The following is a 21626-nucleotide window of genomic DNA, read 5'->3' on the forward strand; positions in this document are numbered from 1 at the left end:
GGTACGCCACTGATACATGTGCTTACATTAACATGTGAGTTAATGTAATACGGCGTGCGCAAAGTTTAACACGCGTCGCTTTGTGTACTGTATACAGTAATAATTCATGATCTACATCCTGTTTCTGTGTGATCTGCAGTGACTTCACGTGATAATACCTAGCCATGTGATAATAATACTTAGCTGCATGATACTTATGTTGCACGTGCAAAGCCTTTACACGTGATAACTGAGTTATCACGCTTTGGTGATTCAACCCCATTATCTCAATATACACAATATATTTGTTAGCAGTACTCATTGTTTATTTATACAGTTCAATGCTCTTTAGACATTCCTCAACACTTTTCACTAACAAATAAATACATTCATTAAAGCTAATGTAACCCCATCTAAAGAAAAAAAAGTCAGATACTCACCTAAGGCGAGGGATGGCTCTGAGTCCTAATGAGCCTCCCTTCTCCTCTCCTCTCCTGGTGCCCGATGGATGCTCCGTTCAAATCCGCCGCTGTGGGGACTTCGGAAGTCTTCGGGAGCACTCGGCCTCCCGAAGACCGGCGGCTCCATACTGCGCATGTGCGAGTGCGTCATAGACACATGCGAGCGCGTCATAGAGGGCACTCGCGCATGCCCGAGTGCTCCCGAAGACTTCCAAAACCTCCCTTCGGCGGCAGAAGTGACAGTATTTGACCGAAACGGTCGAATACTGCTACGCGGGATCCTGAGCAGGAACGGGCACCGGGAGAGGATAGGGAAGTCTCATTAGGACAGAGCTTTCCCTCTCCTTAGGTGAGTATCTGACTTTTTTATTTTTTTAGGTGGGTTCCCATTGGCTTTAAGGCTTATTTATATATGATTCATCATTTTTTTTAAGTTCAAAGCTCACTGAAAAGGATTTATTATAGCAAGTATCCCAAAACCCATCCCAAGTACCGCAAGGGGCTTGCTTATCACATGTTGAGAATCCTGGCTGTACAGATTATTTTAAAAGCTGGCAACATCCCTCGTGTGCACTGCTCAAGACATCAGATTATCCAGCCACTGCACTCCTGCGTCTGACAGTCATACAGTCTGTGACCCTCATTTCTGCCTCTTGAATAACATACGGATCAGATTCAGAAAAATCTCTTTGGGCAGCCCATTGGCATGCTGGGAGATGAGCGTCTGCAGCCTCTGGTAACTCTCTTTCTCGTATTTTCTGTAGACGGTTGGAAGATCCAGCTCTGCGTACAACTGCTTCACCCGCTGCACCTTCTCCATGTCGTTCTTCCCATAGTTCTCCTGTGTGTTACAGAACAGCAAGGGTTAATTCTACACTCAGCTCAACCCAAAACTGCACACCTCACTCCAACACTCAGACATCACAATGAAATGACCAAGAAGACTCCAAGCACAAGTATCTCTCTTGCATTTAGGAGTCACCAACACTTCTAAGGAGGAATTAACCAAACTATGTTCTGTGTACTTCCTGAAGCCTCCTCTACTCCAAAGTGACCCCGCCACCACCTGTGTGAACTGTTTATCTTCAACAGCTGAATGGTGTTGATGATAAATGAGATGCTATTTTTTCTAACTTGCATGCAAATTTAAAGGACACCTGAACTTAGAGTGATATGGAGAAGAACAGAGGCGCCAGAAGGATAAAAGGAAGCTAAATGAGCTTAAAAACCAAATTCTTGGTAAATAGAGGAGGTAGTGGTGGACTTACCCCCTCCAAGTAGACACACAATGACTGTAGTAAAGACAGTCAATATATTTTATTTATGAACTCCAAATATGCCTTCACAGAGGTGCCTTGCTGTTCTACTGACCACATATGCTATTGCTCCATTGTTATTGCCTGATGAAGCGGGATCTAACCTGCGAAACGCGCTGCATATTTGGAGTTCATAAATAAAATATATTGACTGTCTTTACTACCGTCGTTGTGTGTCTACTTGGAGTGGGTAAATCCACCACTACCTCCTCTATTTACCAAGAATTTGGTTTTTAAGCTCATTTAGCTTCCTTTTATCCTTTTGGCGCCTCTGTTCTCCTGCATAATATTGAGTCCACTCTGGGTGGAGGGTTGAACCCCCTTTTTCTCATCTACAGAGAGCGACTTCTTATTCCTGAGTGGGGTCAGGGAAATCTCCCCAGCTGCCTTTACAGTGGTTGCCTAATGGTAACCCTGGTTTGTGAGTAATAATATTTACTATTGGGGCTCTTGGTGTTCCCTGTTTTTAGAGTGATATGGAGGCTGCTATATTTATTTACTTTTAGGGCCCATTTCCACAGGCAGTTGAACTGTGTGCTGAGAAAGCAGTTACCAGGCAGAAACAAGCAGTTACCACCAGGCAGCAGTAAGCAGTTGTGAGAGTTTGAGAGGCTTTTCACTGCCTTTTAACTGCTTGTGGAAAGGGACCCTTAAATGATACCAATTCCCTGGTTGTCCAGCTAACCTTCTGCCTTTTGTCAAGGATAATAATGGTGGCACTGGGGAAAATACTTTCCACTATTCCACTTGTGGTTTAAGCACATTGTCATTGCTAGCACGCTATGCGCGCTATTGGCTACGTAGCGCACGTAATCAACCCCGGTAACAGGGGCGCGTGCTATGCTGCTGTATTGCAGCACAGCGAGTGCTACCGTGTTTCCCCTAAAGTAAGACATCCCCTGAGAATAAGCCCTAGCAGGGATTCCTAGCATGCTTGAAATATAAGACATCCCCAGAATGTAAGCCCTAGCAGCAGCCCACATGACACCAGCAAGTTATGCTCAATACAAAGCCTGGATACAGGAGAGCAGCAGTATAATGAGCCATTAAAGACTTAGAACCCAACAAAGACATCGTCATTAACCTCCTTGCCGGTTCAATTCCTCCGGCAAGGAGGCAGCGCAGGAGGTTTTTTTTTTCTTTAAATCATGTAGCGAGCCGAGGGCTCGCTACATGATAGCAGCTGAGCGGCGGCATCCCCCTGCCCACTCCGATCGCCTTCGGCGATCAGAGTATGCAGAAAATCCCGTTGAGAATGGGATTTCCTGCAGGGCTTCCCCGGTCGCCATGGCGACGGGGCGGGATGACGTCACCAACGTCATGGACGTTGGGACGTCATAGGGAATCCCGATCCGCCCCTCAACGCTGCCTGGCACTGATTGGCCAGGCAGCGCAGGGGTCTGGGGCGGGGGGGAGCGGCTCGGCGCAGCGGATTGCGGCGGATTGGCGGCGAGCGGCGGCGATCGGAAGTTACAAGCAGCTAGCAAAGTGCTAGCTGCTTGTAACAAAAAAAATTTATGCAAATCGGCCCAGCGGGGCCTGAGCAATCCTCCTGCGCAGGTTACCCCGAACTGAGTACGGGATAACCGGCAAGGAGGTTAAGGCTGCGGATAAGGGTGGTGGGATAGTAATTATGAATAGGGACGACTATGTTAAGGAAGCAAGAAGAATATTGGACGATAGTGACTACTATGAGATACTTCAGGGGGACCAAACTAAGGATCATGCAGAGGCTCTGAAAACCCTACTCAAATGGGCCCTAGAAGAAAGAATAATTACCAAAACCGAAAGAGATTACGTATGGATATCAGATCCGGTACAAGCATACTTCTATCATCTTCCGAAAATACACAAATCTGTCACCAACCCACCAGGCCGACCCATTATATCAGGAATAGATTCCATTACATCCCATCTCTCCGAATTGATAGATCTTCACCTACAGCCATATGTGTTAAATCTTCCATCTTATCTCAAAGATTCCACACATCTGCTCAATGAACTAAAGAATATCAAGTGGAAAGAAGGCTACCACTGGCTAACTCTAGACGTTTCAGCCTTATACTCTAACATCCATCATCACATAGGATTGAGAGCAATATGGCATTACTTAAATCAAGATTCTAACCTACCCATAAAACAGAAATATTTTCTAATCCAGGCAATCACTTTCATACTTACCCACAACAGTTTCAGATTTCAAGAGACCACTTACCTCCAGAAACGCGGAAAAGCCATGGGGGCAAGTTTTGCGCCCAGTTACGCCAATCTTACGATGGGACTTTTGGAAGAATTACTATTAACTCAAGGCAACCTGTTTGAATCTAATATCGTCTTATACAAAAGGTATATTGACGATTTGTTTCTCATTTGGGATGGAGACTGCAAATCTATAGAAGAGTTCCACAAATACCTGAATGACAATGACTGGGGGATTGCATTCACCTCCAAACACAGCAGGGAAGAAATAGAATATCTAGATCTCACCATTTACCATGAAGGATCTACAATCAAATCAAAGAACTACTTCAAAACTGTAGATGCAAACTCATATATAGATTATAAAAGCTCTCACCATAAACCATGGAGAAAGAATATATCATATGGGCAATTCCTCAGGATTAGGAAGAACTGCAGTGATCTGAAATGTTTCGATGCCCAATCAAAAATCCTGATGAGGAAATTTCACGAGAAGAGTTTCCCCAAGAAACTGACCAACGAGGCAAGAAAGAGAGCAAGATCCACCCAAAGAAACATGCTACTGGAGACCAAAACACCTGGGGAGAGACACAAAAATGAAGATAGGAAAGATATCAATTTCATCACCCGATACTCGAATCAACACAACTCCATAACCGAAATCCTGAAGAAACATTGGCCCCTGCTACAAGGAGATCCAATGCTGAAAATGGACCTATCTAATAAACCCAGATGCGTCTTCCGAAGGGCAAGAACGTTGAAGAATAGGCTAGCACCTAGTCTACTAAGAGAGATAGACCAGGAGCGGGTAGGAGAAAGAGCCAAAAGTCATCAAGGCCATATAACAAGCTGTCTCAAATCAAAATGCTTGTGCTGCAAAGTAATTGATGCGAATGCTACGAGATTTGAATCCAAGGTGTCAGGAGAAACACATACCATCAAGCACAATATGGATTGCTCAACTAACTTCGTGATTTATCTGGTGACTTGCCCCTGCGGCCTACAATATGTAGGCCGGACCACACAACAAGTCCGTACAAGAGTGGGCCAACACAGACGGAACATTGCCAATGGCTACCTCAAACATGGACTATCCCGACACTTTAAATTGTACCACAACCAACAGTTTGAAGGGACTAAAGTTTGCCCAATCGAACATATCCCAGAATCCACACGAAATCGAACGAGCAAACTAAAGAACAGAGAAATGTTCTGGATCTTTAAACTGGGCACCTTACAACCAGACGGATTAAATATATGCCTGGAACACAACCTATAGCGAGAAGATTCGGGAAAAAGGGCACCCTCCGGGAGAACAACAAATCTCTGGGACCAACTGCTACTCATTCGGCGAAGCACCCCCTACTCTGCTGATATGAGGTACACCATCCCATGAAGATATTATGAAAGCACCACCTCAACTGCAGGTCTACGAGAATGAAATGTCTATCCAGGACCCCTATATCCCCCTTTAAATACAACCCAGAAGTCCATCCAAGAGGTGTGGATAACCCCAGCCCCTCCAATCAAAATTGGAAAGAGGGCATAGTAGGCCCCACTCATTCCCATTTGGGAAAGAGGACATAGTAGGCCTCACTCATTCCCATTTGGGACCAACCGCTACATAAACAGAATTGAATACTATTACAATATGACACAAAACTCTAGTATGACAGGCGAGGGTCAACCCTAAAAACCAAGGGTCCTATCCAGCATACTATAATATAAGTTCTAACTCAGGAGCTGCCTTAATAATCACTGAGGCACACAACCCGTTTTGTATGAGTACTTTGAGGTCTACTCTCTCCCCCCCCCCCTACATCAGACCATCCTTACCCTTCGAGAATACCAATAACACTCCACAGGACAAACCGGCAAAATACCACCCAGCGGGAACCCCCACAGATGCTCAGCCCACACGTCGCTCTCGACCAAGGCTTTCCCGATTGTCCCAGCCCTCCAAATAGTACAAATATGCCATGCATATGGGAAGTTGAAGGCACGGCACAAATAGGACGGATTCCCCTAGTAAGAAATGAGGGTACCATAGTGTTACCACGAATGTTTAGGATAGACGTTTATTGCCATCATATGTTATGCCATAACTATTTATGACATATTGTTATTGTTATGGCATTTTAATTCTAATTTGATTTCAATTTTGCTTTCTCCTTGCTACTTGGGATTGTCCATATAGGTCCACCACAGGTTAGAAAAAATTCTCCTTGGGCTAGCTTAGACACCAGCAGGCCCTTTACCAGCCTCTTTTTTTCCTCACACATTCCCCACCCTTCCCCATTCTCCCCTACGCCCCCCTCCCTCCCCCCTCCACACACTATCCCTCCCCCCCCCCACTGTCCTCCCCCCCCCTCTTTCATTTTTTCTTCCCCAATGCATCCCCCCTCCTTCTCCACCCACCCTTTCCCCACACTTCTCCCTTCCCAGTCCATCCATTACAGCACCATCCCCCCCCCCCCCCCGCTTCCCCCCTGTCCCTTCCTACATACAAAGATGTATGTTGACTGCTGATACTCATATTCACATTTATACCTATATAGGTATTCATTTCCCAAATACAAGTATGTGTATATATGTGTAATATATGTCTAAGATGTCCTCACTATATGCCTTATAATCGTTTTCTGTTACATCCAACTGCTATATAACATTCACAGTTACATTTGGTTTCGTTCTCCTGCATCCCTGTATAACAAGGATGTGCAGCTCTAACCCTCATGGAAACGCCTTTACCACGACATCGTTTGCCATTGGTCCCAGCTGTTTCAGCCTTTTCCAGCAGACCATGGCAAAATGGCTGCCACACAGGACCAGGGAGGATACGGCAAAATGGCCGCTATACAGGTCTCTAGCGGAGACTCAGGTGCCCGTCTCCTAGGAGACAAGATCACCGACGGGCTTCCCTAACGTCGGCCCGCGTCATTACGTGGGAGGCGAGATGACGTAGCTAGCCACTCCCCCGCCCTACGAGTGCGGACTCCCAGTTTCAACTTAATCAGGATCCGGCCACAGCGGCGTCACAGGCGCCTTGCACGGAGGGTACCTTTACTTTAGGTAAGCGGCTTCCCTTCTTGACCCCATCCATACCAAACCCCCCAAACGATAGGGGCTGATGCCCTATACAAATTCTCGTGCCATTTTGGCACGCTATTGCTATTTCCAGCACCTCTCTGGCACAATATACTCACTAGGTTTTCTCAAGGTTTTAAATTTAGGTTAGGTCACTTGCCCGGAGGTTTGCCTCACCGTGGCGCAAGTGTCTAGTATAATATACTTTGCATGCAAACCATATTGGAAGCTAAAGTTCCTCCTAGTTTAATAAATGTTTGCACTTGTCTTGGATGCAGGGCATGCATTTTTCAGTCTAGCAGAGGCGGTGTATGCCTGTGCGATTAACCATTCAATTGCAGCATGTGTTTAGGGACGCGCAGCCTTACCCCCCACCTTTTCTTAACTTTGTAACTATGTAACTGTCAGCTTAGCTGTTCCCAGCCCCTCCTCCTGAGTTTCCTGTTTGCATAATAAGTAGTAACAGATTTGCATATGATTTGCATCTGAATTGAATGCAAAGTGTGCAGAAAATCTATTTAGGTGCTGCACACTGAGCTGGTGGTCATTTCGGATGCAGCCTTAGTGGTATGCGCTGGCGTTCTCCTCACAATATACTCACTACCTGTAATCCAACTATCCTAATCTGCATATACTCCAGTACACCTCTCATAAACCCATTGTGTACAACACCAGTACCCGCACCCACTCCGCATATTTTGCGGATGCAGATAGACTACATCTGTGCTGTGTTCTGTTTTCTTTGTATTAGCCACCATTCCACCTCTCCGTAAATACACATACAGTATATGTATATGCAGGTATTTGTATACTCACTGACCTACATCAACTATATATGGTACATAGGGACTTATAACTTCCTGTTATTTTCCGTATTCAGATATTTCCTTCCAATACACCCTATCCAGGAGATCACTGTTTTTTCCTAATTACTACATAAACTTATATTAGGTACTATAACCCATCCTTTGCCAATTGAACATACTTATACGCACACCACATAATTCCCACTTACTATATGTTTTTATGAAACAATGCACTTATAATTGTGTGTTTTATATGATTATTGTCTGTAATTGTAGATTTTATAATTATTTTATTGTTAATTGTAAAGGAGATGTTTCTCTGTGTCTCAGTGCCCTGTCTGTTCTATCTTTTAAAGGCACAATACACGACCTGATGAAGCGGTTCTAACCGCGAAACGCGTTGACAATTTTTCTGTGCCCCATTAAAGCTTTTATACCGTACATATTGGGATCGACTACTTATTAAAGGTAGGATCTGTCCATATACCTATTAATAGTTGGACTAGACTGTCGGATTCACCATAGGTGTATACACCGACTGTCTAATTGCTGGCGTATTGCTTTTATTTATTTTATACTCTTATACAAAATTATACTTTCAATACAAATCCTTTACGTCACAAACCATTTTACAAGTACCCTCCAGGGCGCCTCCTACCCTCCAGCAGTATAATGTGAGTTCTACTGTCCTGTATATGTGTCAGACAATTTGTGTTTTTGTTGGAGCCATCCCTCCTGATCTGTCATAATAAGCATCAACAGCACTTCACCTCTTCACCTCTTCCCAGGACACACAGCTTATCCTATCATGGCTCTGGGGAGCCTGACAGAGTTCTCTGCCTGCAAGAAATAGACTCTTACCCACGTGAACCGCAGAATCAATTTCTTGTAAGTGAGAGCCAATATCTGCAAACGACAAACTCTGTGCATGCTGCTTGTGTTTCAGCATATTAGTACCGTAATTGTCACTGCACTGATGGTAAGTCGATGTGCTGCAATCGCCTTTGGAGTCACAAGTTATCTGTCAATTACTCCATCAGATTCGCACCATCTAAACATTCTTTATTAGCAAACTTCTTAAAAATTACAACATGTTAAAATCCACTTGTGGGTGTGCACCAGATGATGATGCACAGGCGTTTCGGGCCGTCCTCTGTCCTTTCTCAAATCATGACAGACCCACACTAGCATCAGACTGCTAACCACACATATATAAAGTCCAAAAGAGGACCACATTGAGAACTACTACTTATGATATATGCATATTCATGAGGTGTAAACACACCAATCAGAATACAGATAACAAAAAATGGTAGTAAAACCCCCAAAAACAATGTCAATCATCTCCCAGAAATTCATAGATATAAAAGGTGTATAGGCAGGACACTCACCAATGACCTTCCTCTTGTATAAAATACCGAGGAAAGATAGTTGACATACGGATCACCGTGTCCACATGTTAATATCTAGGTATAACCTTTCTACACCAATAAAAATTGAGCTTACAACGTCTGCTGAGGGACTGCTCTCAACTACAACCAATCAGAAGAGGCCATCCGCATTCCATGCACCAACATTGAAAAGGAGAAAATTAAGAAACCGGCCAATCCACATAACAGTGTGCCCACCCCATCCTGTGTCCTCTGCTTACCTGCAGAATCCTCCTCTGTTCCGGCGTGACCCTCTTTAGTGCCTCTACCACCAGCCAGGAACACTTGTTTGCCTGAATATCAGTCCCGATCTCAACAGGATTCCCAAAACAATCCTCATAATCATCCTGTAGGGGAAAAAGCAGCACAATGTTCAGCAGGATATACAGTAAAAAGTGTACGGACCCCTTTTAAAGGGACTCCGAGCTCAGAGAAAAATTAAAATTTGAACTTACCCTGGGCTTTCTCCATCCCAGCCCTGGTCGGGACGTCCCACGCCGGCCTCCTGGCTCTTCTCCCGGCGGCTGTCCGCATAGCGCGTACAGGTCGGTCCCCCGGGCGACACTGCCGAGTGTCGGGCCTTCTCCTTCCGTATACGTCACGAATGACGTCACACGCCGGCCGCCGCGCGTCATGACGGCGGCCGGCGTGACAGCACGGCGCATGCGCGGTTTAATCGCACATGCGCCGTACTGTCACGCCGGCCGCCGTCATGACGCGCGGCGGCCGGCGTGTGACGTCATTCGTGACGTATACGGAAGGAGAAGGCCCGACACTCGGCAGTGTCGCCCGGGGGACCGGCCTGTACGCGCTATGCGGACAGCCGCCGGGAGAAGAGCCAGGAGGCCGGCGTGGGACGTCCCGACCAGGGCTGAGATGGAGAAAGCCCAGGGTAAGTTCAAATTTTAATTTTTCTCTGAGCTCGGAGTCCCTTTAAACTTTTAGGTTTTTTTGGTGGGGAAAAAAATGAGCACAATACAAATGAAAAACAAGAAAACAAACTGATCAGGGTAGTAAGAAAGGTGCAGCCAAGGCTATTGTTTTTGGAAAGAGTGGGTGGGGAAGGACCAGAGCAGGATTATCCACTAGGCAAGGTAGGCAGGTGCCTGGGGCCCAGTAGGCGTCAGGGGGCTCAACTACCACTTCTTCTGACCCTTCTCCCATCTTATATTACCAAAAGGACCATAAGCAGGAGCCAAGCTACTACCGTGCCTATGGACCCATTTGATCTTAATCCATCTGTGGGGAAGGACTGTTTTGTTTTGCTTTCTGAGTACCCATTGCAGAGATTTCCTTCATAAACATCTCTCTCTCCAGTGACGGCACAGAAAGTTAACACATTTTATAGTGAGGTTAAAGAGGGACTGTAGTGAAAGTAATGTAATGAATAAAATTGATTATGTTTCATAATAGAAGAATGGGAGAGGTGGAGCGCTCCATAGTCTGCCCTTGAAAGCAAAGTTGTACATCCATCCATACCATGCACTGATGAGAACCAACAAGTCTGAAAAAGGCTGTAGGCATGCATGTTGGGTTGGTGTGGCGAGCGAGTACGCGGCCGCACAGGTGCAGTGGTCTTCTGACTTGAACCACTTGCCAACCGCGCACTCATAACGCGCGTCGGCAAAGTGGTAGCTGCAGGACCAGCGACGCACATCTGCGTCGCCGGCTGCAGGCTAATTAATCAGGAAACAGCCGCTCGCGCGAGCGGCTGCTTCCTGTCAATTCACGGCGGGGGGCTCCGTGAATAGCCTGCGGGCCGCCGATTGCGGCTCGCAGGCTAAATGTAAACACAAGCGGAAATAATCTGCTTTGTTTACATTTTTACAACGCTGCTAACAGTAGCAGCGTTGTACTAGATCAGCGATCCCCGGCCAATCAGCGCCGGGGATCGCTGTCACATGACAGGCAGGAGCCTGTTAGAGGCTGCACAGGACAGGTCCGTTCCTGTGCAGCCTCTGATCTCCAGGGCAGGGAGGGAGAAGAGGGAGAGGGGGAATCCTGCCGTGGAGGGGGCTTTGAGGTGCCCCCCCCCGCAACCCCACACGCATGCAGGAGCGATCAGACCCCCCCAGCACATCATCCCCCTAGTGGGGAAAAAAGGGGGGTGATCTGGTCGCTCTGCCTGTTATTTGATCTGTGCTGGGGGCTGTAGAGCCCACCCAGCACAGATCTTCTAAATCAGCGCTGGTCCTTAAGGGGGGGTAAAGGCTGAGTCCTGAAGTGGTTAAAGTCGCAAATTCTGGAAGTGAACCGAAGGTGGGGACTAGTGTTGGGCGAACAGTGTTCGCCACTGTTCGGGTTCTGCAGAACATCACCCTGTTCGGGTGATGTTCGAGTTCGGCCGAACACCTGACGGTGCTCGGCCAAACCGTTCGGCCACATGGCCGAACTAAGAGCGCATGGCCGAACGTTCCCCGAACGTTCGGCTAGCGCTGTGATTGGCCGAACGGGTCACGTGGTTCGGGCCCGAACGCGCTCTGATTGGCCGAACGGTCACGTGGTTCGGGTAAATAAATACCCGAACCACGTCATATCTCCGCCATTTGTCTGTGGGTTTAGCTTTGGGTAGGCAGGCAGGGTAGTTCGCTCTCCAGCCACGCTAGCCAGAGTCCCCCCCAGTCATTGTGTGTCGCTGCTGGGAACAGTAGTACACCGCTCGCTCAGCCACACTATATATAGCATTGTTTACTGCCACTGTGTACCTCGCTCAGCCACGCTATATATATAGCATTGTGTTTTCTGACACTCTGTGTACACGGCTTAGCCTGGCTATATATAGCATTGTGTGTACTGCCACTGTGCACCTCGCTCAGCCACGCTATATATAGCATTGTGTGTACTGCCACTGTGCACCTCGCTCAGCCACGCTATATATAGCATTGTGTGTACTGCCACTGTGCACCTCGCTCAGCCACGCTATATATATAGCATTGTGTTTTCTGACACTCTGTGTACACGGCTTAGCCTGACTAATATAGCATTGTGTGTACTGCCACTGTGCACCTCGCTCAGCCACGCTATATATAGCATTGTGTGTACTGCCACTGTGCACCTCGCTCAGCCACGCTATATATAGCATTGTGTGTACTGCCACTGTGCACCTCGCTTAGCCACGCTATATATATAGCATTGTGTTTTCTGACACTCTGTGTACACGGCTTAGCCTGACTAATATAGCATTGTGTGTACTGCCACTGTGCACCTCGCTCAGCCACGCTATATATAGCATTGTGTGTACTGCCACTGTGCACCTCGCTCAGCCACGCTATATATATAGCATTGTGTTTTCTGACACTCTGTGTACACGGCTTAGCCTGACTAATATAGCATTGTGTGTACTGCCACTGTGCACCTCGCTCAGCCACGCTATATATAGCATTGTGTGTACTGCCACTGTGCACCTCGCTCAGCCACGCTATATATAGCATTGTGTGTACTGCCACTGTGCACCTCGCTCAGCCACGCTATATATAGCATTGTGTGTACTGCCACTGTGCACCTCGCTCAGCCACGCTATATATATAGCATTGTGTTTTCTGACACTCTGTGTACACGGCTTAGCCTGACTAATATAGCATTGTGTGTACTGCCACTGTGCACCTCGCTCAGCCACGCTATATATAGCATTGTGTGTACTGCCACTGTGCACCTCGCTCAGCCACGCTATATATAGCATTGTGTGTACTGCCACTGTGCACCTCGCTCAGCCACGCTATATATAGCATTGTGTGTACTGCCACTGTGCACCTCGCTCAGCCACGCTATATATATAGCATTGTGTTTTCTGACACTCTGTGTACACGGCTTAGCCTGACTAATATAGCATTGTGTGTACTGCCACTGTGCACCTCGCTCAGCCACGCTATATATAGCATTGTGTGTACTGCCACTGTGCACCTCGCTCAGCCACGCTATATATAGCATTGTGTGTACTGCCACTGTGCACCTCGCTCAGCCACGCTATATATAGCATTGTGTTTACTGCCACTCTGTGTACACCGCTCAGCCAGACTATATACCGTTGTTTACTGACACTCTGTGTACACCGCTCAGCCAGACTATATACCATTGTTTACTGACACTCTGTGTACACCGCTCAGCCAGACTATATACCATTGTTTACTGACACTCTGTGTACACGGCTCAGCCTGACTATAAAGCATTGTGTGTACTGCCACTGTGCACCTCGCTCAGCCACGCTATATATAGCATTGTGTTTTCTGACACTCTGTGTACACGGCTTAGCCTGACTATAAAGCATTGTGTGTACTGCCACTGTGCACCTCGCTCAGCCACGCTATATATAGCATTGTGTTTTCTGACACTCTGTGTACACGGCTTAGCCAGACTATATAGCATTGTGTGTACTGCCACTCTGTGTACACCGCTCAGCCAGACTATATAGCATTGTGTTTACTTCCACTCTTTGTCTGCTGGGCCTGGGAACAGTAGTACACCGCTCACCCGCCTCTGTATAGCATTGTGCTCTGTGTCGCTGCTGGGAATAGTGGTACTGTATAGCATCTCTGTGCTGCCACTGTACTGCTGCCAGTCAGCGTGTACTGTAAGGATAAGTGAAATGAGGAAGAAATCCGGTGAAAGAGGAAGGGGCAAGGGAAGAGGTGTTTCCCCTGACGGTTCACGTATAGGCCACAGGGGAGCACCCAAGAAAACCCACTCAATACCGCCCATGTTGTCCAGGACAACAACCCTCACAAATCCAAAAGAACAGGACCAGATAATTACTTGGATGACCTCTCAAGCGTCCAGCAGTGGGTTAAGCAGCACCAGCACATCACGCACGAGGTCCGAGTCCTCAGCCAGTTACAAGGAGCCAGTGGGCACAAAGCTGACACAACCGGCAGCGACACCACGCACACAACTGCCAGATAACCAGTCCTATGAATTACCTCAGGACACAATGGGGTATTCGCAGGAGCTATTCCCAGCCCAACAAACTTCCACCTATGAAAGGTCAATGGAGGAACAGCCAGAAATGTTGTGCCCGGATTCACAACCATTAACTGTGGGAAATACACCGCGCACTGAAATACAAGGCGAGTCCGAGGAGGACTCGGAAACCCAAATCCCAGAGCAAGTTGGGCAGGAGGGGTTGCAATTGCAGGAGGTCGGCCGACAAGATCTGGAAGACGACGTTGGAGTGAGCTGCGCAGAGGTTGTTCTGGGAAGCTCTACTCCACGGCGGCGGCCCCCCACAATGACATATGACGAGTTTGAGGAGATGGAAGAGGAGGGTATGGACAATGTGGACAGAGACCCAGATTTTATTTGTGAACGAGAACATCGCCGTCGTAGCAGCAGCACAGATGAGTCTGTTGAAGAACCCACTGCTGCACGAGTTCGCCTTGTGCCACAAGGTAGGCGGCGCGCAATTTCAGGCACCACAAGCGTGGAAGTTAGAGTGAGAGGCAAAAGAGGAGGAAACAGAAATCGCCAGCAAGGAGGCAGGTGCTCCAAAGTCTGGGCTTTCTTTGAAGACTGCACTGAGGATGTTACCATGGCGATTTGCAAGGTGTGCAAGACTCGCCTGAGCAGGGGGAAAAGTATTAACAACCTCTCCACCACCAGCATGAGCCGCCACATGCTATCCAAACATCCCACTCTGTGGGCAAACGCGGCAGGACAGGGTACCAGCAACACTGCCTCCCTTGGGTTCACCAGACTCACCACCAGACCCGCCTCAGCAGCAGCAGTAGCCCAGCCATTGCGTGGTTCACAACATTCACAAACATCAGACGACGCTGACACTGTCACTTTCCGGAGTAGTGCTCTTGAGGTCTCCCAGTGTTCATCAAACACAACAACCAACAGCCCTTCCGTGTGCAGCGCTACGGTTCAGTTGTCTGTGTCGGAGATGTTTGAGCGCAAGAGAAAATTGCCAGCAAATGACCCCCGGGCCGTGGCAGTAACAGCCAGCATAGCCAAGCTTCTGGCCTGCGAAATGCTGCCATATCGAGTGGTGGAGACAAACAGCTTCAAGGGCATGATGTCAGTGGCCATCCCACGTTACGTGGTTCCCAGCCGCTACCACTTTGCGCGCTCTGCAGTGCCTGAGTTGCATGAGCACGTGGTCAGCAAAATAACCCGAAGCTTGAAGAATGCCGTTGCCTGCAAGGTTCACCTCACCACTGACACCTGGACGAGTGCGTTCGGCCAGGGTCGATACATCTCCCTTACCGCGCACTGGGTGAACCTTGTGGAGCCTGGCAGCGATTCCTCACCTGCTACGGCGCGGGTGTTGCCCACGCCGCAAACAGCTGCACCGCCGTCCCTCCCACTGGATAACAACAGCAGCACCTACCTCTCTGACTCCTTCTCCTCCAACGCATCTCAAAGCTGTACCTCTTTCGGAAACGCTAACCCAGCAGCAGTAGGATCGTGGAAGCAGTGCAGCACAGCTGTTGGCATGCGTCAGCAAGCGTTGCTGAAGCTGATCTGCCTTGGGGATAAGCAGCACACAGGGGAGGAAATTTGGAGGGGAATAAAGGAACAGACGGATTTGTGGCTGGCACCGCTGGACCTGAAACCGGGCATGGTTGTGTGTGATAATGGGAGTAATCTCATTCGCGCTTTAAGGTTGGCTAAGCTGACACACATCCCTTGCCTGGCGCACGTGATGTACCTAGTAGTTCAGCGGTTCCTGAGGACATACCCAGGCGTGGCCGATCTTCTGTTGAAGGTGCGTCGAGTGGCCAAACATTGTAGAAATTCCAGTACTGCTTCGGGGGCACTCGCCAAGATGCAGGAGCGCTTCAATCTCCCCCACCATCGTTTGCTGTGTGATGTCCCTACGCGCTGGAATTCTACGCTGCACATGCTAGCACGCTTTTGTGAGCAGAAGAGTGCAGTGGTCCAGTACATGACGGCGCAGTACCGAGGCGCATCCGGACAGCTGCCAAGCTTCTGTGGATCCGATTGGGCCAACATGTTGGACCTCTGCCAAGTCCTCCAAAATTTTGAGCAATCCACGTTGCTTGTGAGCAGTGACAACTCTTCAGTCAGCATTGCCATACCACTGCTGTGTTTACTGAAGAGGTCGATGTTAAAAATCAAGGAAACAGCTGTCATGATGCAACTGGGGGAATCTGAAGGAGAAAACGATCAGCGTGATGGTACCAACATCAGGCCATCCGCCTCAGGGAACGCTGGCCCCAGCAGCTATGACGAAGAAGAGGAGGAGGAACAGCTGGAGTTGGAGCAGGAATTTCATGCCACCACTGACGAGGGCCAGAGCGGTGCACGTTGGACTTCCACAATTCAACACGAATGGTCAGCAGAAGCAGACCAGGAGGAAGGTGACGACTATGATGCATCACAACAACTATCACAACGCTCACAAGAGGATGATGAGGATTCTGGTAGGACTCTGGCACACATGGCTCAATTCATGCTAGACTGCATTGAACGTGACCCACGCATTGTGCGCATTCTGGACAACACCAATTACTGGGTTTATACCCTTCTGGATCCACGGTACAAACACAATGTTCCAAAACTGCTTGAAGAAAGAGTCAGACAGGTCAAAATGGAAGAATACCAGCAGGCCCTTGTGGAGACTTTAGAGAGGAGATTGACATCCTCCCCCTCCTCTAGCCAGTTGTACGCAGACAGACTGACTTCCGCAAACCCAGGACGACCAGGAGGGCAGCAAACAACGCAAGCCGCAGCTAGTACCCAAAAGGGAACGGTATCGGCAGTGTCCTTGGAGTGGAAAAATTTTCTGACACCCATGCAGCAGCAGCCCACTGAACAGCAAGCGTGCAGATCCACCTCCAACACCGATCGCCTGGAGAAGATGGTCAAGGACTACATGTCAGATGACGTAGCTGTGTCGAACAATCCATCTGCACCCTTCAACTATTGGGTATCGAAGCTAGACACCTGGCACGAACTGGCAATGTACGCAATAGAGGTGCTGGCTTGCCCGGCAGCCAGCGTTATGTCGGAACGCTGTTTCAGTGCTGCCGGAGGCATCGTCACAGATCGGCGTATCCGCCTCTCTACAGAAAATGCAGACCGTCTGACTCAAATTAAAATGAATCAATCCTGGATTGGAAATGACTACGCAACACTCCAGGACCCCAACCAAGTAACATGACCAATGAACATCTGGGATGGTGTAGCGTTTCCGGTCCCTGTTTATTGAACCTCTCATCTGTATTACATTTATGACTGCATGGCGGCAAAAAGCATTGCTGCTATATCCGCACGCTTTTTGTCCTCATGCAAGGCCTGGGTTGTTGTGTCTCAAAAACCGTGGCCTTCTCCTCCTGCGCCTGCTCCTGTTCCATCACGTCTGCTGCTGCTGGGTTAGCGTTGCCGCGTGGTCCCTGTTTATTGAACCACTTATCTTTATTACATTTATGACTGCATGGCGGTACAAAGCATGCTATCCGCACGCTTCTTGCCCTCATGCAAGGCCTGGGTTGTTGTGTCTCACAAAGCGTGGCCTTCTCCTCCTGCGCCTCCTCCTGTTCCATCACGTCTGCTGCTGCTGGGTTAGCGTTGCCGCGTGGTCCCTGTTTATTGAACCACTTATCTTTATTACATTTATGACTGCATGGCGGTACAAAGCATGCTATCCGCACGCTTCTTGCCCTCATGCAAGGCCTGGGTTGTTGTGTCTCACAAAGCGTGGCCTTCTCCTCCTGCGCCTCCTCCTGTTCCATCACGTCTGCTGCTGCTGGGTTAGCGTTGCCGCGTGGTCCCTGTTTATTGAACCACTTATCTTTATTACATTTATGACTGCATGGCGGTACAAAGCATGCTATCCGCACGCTTTTTGTCCTCATGCAAGGCCTGGGTTGTTGTGTCTCACAAAGCGTGGCCTTCTCCTCCTGCGCCTCCTCCTGTTCCATCACGTCTGCTGCTGCTGGGTTAGCGTTGCCGGTCCTTGTTTATGGAACCTCTTATCTTTATTACATTTATGACTGCATGGCGGTACAAAGCATGCTATCCGCACGCTTCTTGCCCTCATGCAAGGCCGGGGTTGTTGTGTCTCACAAAGCGTGGCCTTCTCCTCCTGCGCCTCCTCTTGTTCCATCACGTGTGCTGCTGCTGGGTTAGCGTTACCGGTCCCTTTTCCTGGAACCTCTTATATGTATTACATTTATGACTGCATGCCGACAAAAAGCATGTTACCTGTGCAAAGAAAACAGACATTTCCCGCATTTAAAAGACAGTTTTCCCTTTGAAACTTTAAAATCGATTTTCTCAAAAACTATAAGCTCTTTTTGCTAATTTTTTTTCCTCTTGTACCCACTCCCAAGGTGCACATACCCTGTAAATTTGGGGTATGTAGCATGTAAGGAGGCTTTACAAACCACAAAAGTTCGGGTCCCCATTGACTTCCATTATGTTCGGAGTTCGGGTCGAACACCCGAACATCGCGGCCATGTTCGGCCTGTTCGGCCCGAACCCGAACATCTAGATGTTCGCCCAACACTAGTGGGGACCGGAGCATCAGTGAGTGGCTGCACAGGCACAGGACGTCTGCGGGGGACCAATAGAGCCCCAGGTAAGTTCAACTCTTTTTCCCCCTTCCCCCTACAGTCCTCCTTTAAAGGGACACTTAAGTAAAAAAAAATGAGTTTTACTCACCTGGGGCTTCCAATAGCCCCCTGCAGCTGTCCGGTGCCCTCGCCATCTCCCTCCGATCCTCCTGGCCCCGCCGGCAGCAACTTCCTGTTTCGGTGACAGGAGCTGACAGGCTGGGGACGCGAGTGATTCTTTGTGTTCCTGGCCACAATAGCGCCATCTATGCTGCCATAGCATATATCATATACCATATAGCAGCATAGAGGGTGCTAATGTGTCTGGGAACGCGAAGAATCACTCGCATCCCCAGCCTGTCAGCTCCTGTCACCGAAACAGGAAGTGGCTGCCGGCGGGGCTAGGAGGATCGTAGGGAGACGGCAAGGGCACCGGAGAGCTGCAGGGGGCTATTGGAAGCCCTAGGTGAGTAAAACTCATTTTGTTTGTTTGACTTAAGTGTCCCTTTAAGTATACCAGGTATACTATGTCTGAATTTTTGTATTAATAAAGCCTATTTGTATATTAAGGTGGCCAGATAAAGCCTTTCTTTAAAAGTTCTGGATGGGCAGTCTTGCTTTCCAGGGCATAAAGAGATGATTTGCATATTCAGGAGTGATGCATCATGGGAAACGACCAGGGCCGTAACTAGAAATCACTGGGCCCACCTGCAAAACTTTGGATGGGACCCCCTCCTGCCAACCTGGGGGCAGGACGCTGTACAGAAGAGTCTGCTGGACACTGAATAGGGACGGTCTACAAATCTTTGTCTACAAAACTTTGTATGATTTCTTATTAGTGGCTGAGCAGATGCAGTAATTAGAACAATTGTGCAGAGAGCAGAACGTTTTTTCTCCATGCCCTTAGTTGTCTGTCTCTCAGGATGGGCCCCCTGTGGCTTATGGGGCCCCCATGCAGCTGCATCCCTTGCAGGGTCTATTGTTACGCTCCTGGAAACGACAGTTGTTCACTTACAGCTAAATTATTGCAAATATCTTCTGTTCCAAGAAGGCAAAATAAACTGTATTTATTATCAGTTGCTAAAATATTTGCTTAGAGGACTGCTATGCATTACTTAAATGTCATCTTTCTATAGTCCAAGTCATCTCATCCTCTGTTCCCAGAATCCCTGACAATCCCCAAGAAGTGACAGCTCTCAGCCACTGCTACTTCCTTCTTCTACCAGAACAGCAGCATCTTCCAATAACCCTCTAACAGGGTGGCTGGATAGTGGCTGGATGCTGTACTAGTTAAGGGCTCTGCTTCTGACACATGAGACCTGACTGCAAACCTTGGCTCTTCCTGTAAGCTGCCATCTAATTAGTATGGAGTCCTTGGGCTAGATGCTGCTACTGCCCACTGAGTGTGTGCTAGTGGCTGCAGCTCAAGTGCTTCGAGTCCACCAGGAGAAAAATGGAATATAAATGTCATTTGTGTTGTTTGCCCCCCCCTTAGTCACCTGATTCTGGAGAAACACAGCCATTTCTGCAAGAATTGTCTTAGCATTTTGATGTGCCTCCTCACCATCTATCCCAGCCTGAAAGTAAGAGATATGGGAATCAATTAAAAGTGCAGCATCACTATGAAGCCTCCCAACACATAACAGGACCATACACCACAGGACGGACACCACTACCCTTCTGGGACCATCCATTACATGTGAAGATTATAGCTAGAGATGGCTCGAACGGTTTGCCGGCGAACGGTTCCAGGCAAACTTCCGGGGTTTGCGTTCGCGGAGAACAGCGAACTTTACCGGAAGTTCGATTCGCCCCCATAGTGCATCATGAGGGTCAACTTTGACCCTCTACATCGCAGTCAGCAGGCACATTGTAGCCAATCAGGCTACACTCCCTCCTGGAGCCACCCCCCCTTATAAAAGGCAGGCAACGTCAGCCATTTTACTCACTCGTGTGCCTGCAGTAATTAGAGAAGGGAAAGCTGCTGCAGACTCTCATAGGGAAAGATTAGTTAGGCTCTTGTAGGCTTGTTAGCTTGCTCCTTGCTGATTCTTATTGCTAAAAAAGCACCCCATAACCGCTCTTTTGAGAGCTAATCTTGTTCTTGTGATCTATTTTTTTTTTTGTGTGTGTGTGTCCCACTGACACTTGTGTTGCATAGACAGCCTTGGTAATTCCTACTGTGTGTGCCACTGCCAGGCCCAGCACATTCAGAGAAGGTTCGCCAGCGAACGATTCCAGGCGAACGTCCGGTGGTTCGTGTTCACCATCTAAGGCGAACTTTTCCGGAAGTTCGGTTCGCACCCATAGTGCACCATTAGGGTCAACTTTGACCCTCTACATCACAGTCAGCAGGCACATTGTAGCCAATCAGGCTACACTCTCTCCTGGAGCCACTCCCCCTATTATATAAGGCAGGCTCCGCCGGCCATTACACTCACTTGTGTGCCTGCAATAGTGAGAGAAGGGACAGTTGCTGGCAGACTCTCATAGGGAAAGATTAGTTAGGCTGTTATAGGCTTGTTAGCTTGCTCCTGGCTGATTCTTACTGCTAAAATAGCACCCCACAACAGCTCTTTTGAGAGCTAATCTTGTTTTTGTGATCTATTTTTTTCTGTGTGTCCCACTGACACTTGTGTTGCATAGACAGCCTTGCTAATTCATACTGTGTGTGTGCCACCTCCAGGCCCAGCACATTCTGTGTCTAACTGTGTGTGTGTGACAGCAGGTGCACATTGTAATACCCATCACTGCATATACCTACCTGTTGTGTTGAGTGAACCCATCTCATCACTGCATATACCTACCTGTTGTGTTCAGTGAACCCACCTCA

The 21626-nt window shown here is 48.3% G+C and overlaps 1 protein-coding gene across 2 annotated transcripts in view; it reads right to left on the bottom strand.

Annotated features, from left to right (window-relative positions):
• Positions 1-837: 837 nt before the first annotated feature.
• The window catches only part of LOC137531567 (farnesyl pyrophosphate synthase-like), a 153160-nt gene continuing 132371 nt past the window's right edge, over positions 838-21626 (bottom strand). For both annotated transcript variants that reach the window (XM_068251489.1, XM_068251490.1), the window contains exons 8-10: positions 20293-20370; positions 9500-9625; positions 838-1281 (exon numbers count right to left, since the gene is read on the bottom strand). In XM_068251489.1, coding sequence (XP_068107590.1) covers positions 1081-1281; positions 9500-9625; positions 20293-20370 — 405 coding nt within the window. In that variant the 3' untranslated portion in view covers positions 838-1080. The remainder of the gene's footprint in view (positions 1282-9499; positions 9626-20292; positions 20371-21626) is intronic.

This window comes from Hyperolius riggenbachi, chromosome 9 (genome assembly GCF_040937935.1).
Source record: "Hyperolius riggenbachi isolate aHypRig1 chromosome 9, aHypRig1.pri, whole genome shotgun sequence".
Lineage (NCBI taxonomy): Eukaryota > Metazoa > Chordata > Amphibia > Anura > Hyperoliidae > Hyperolius > Hyperolius riggenbachi.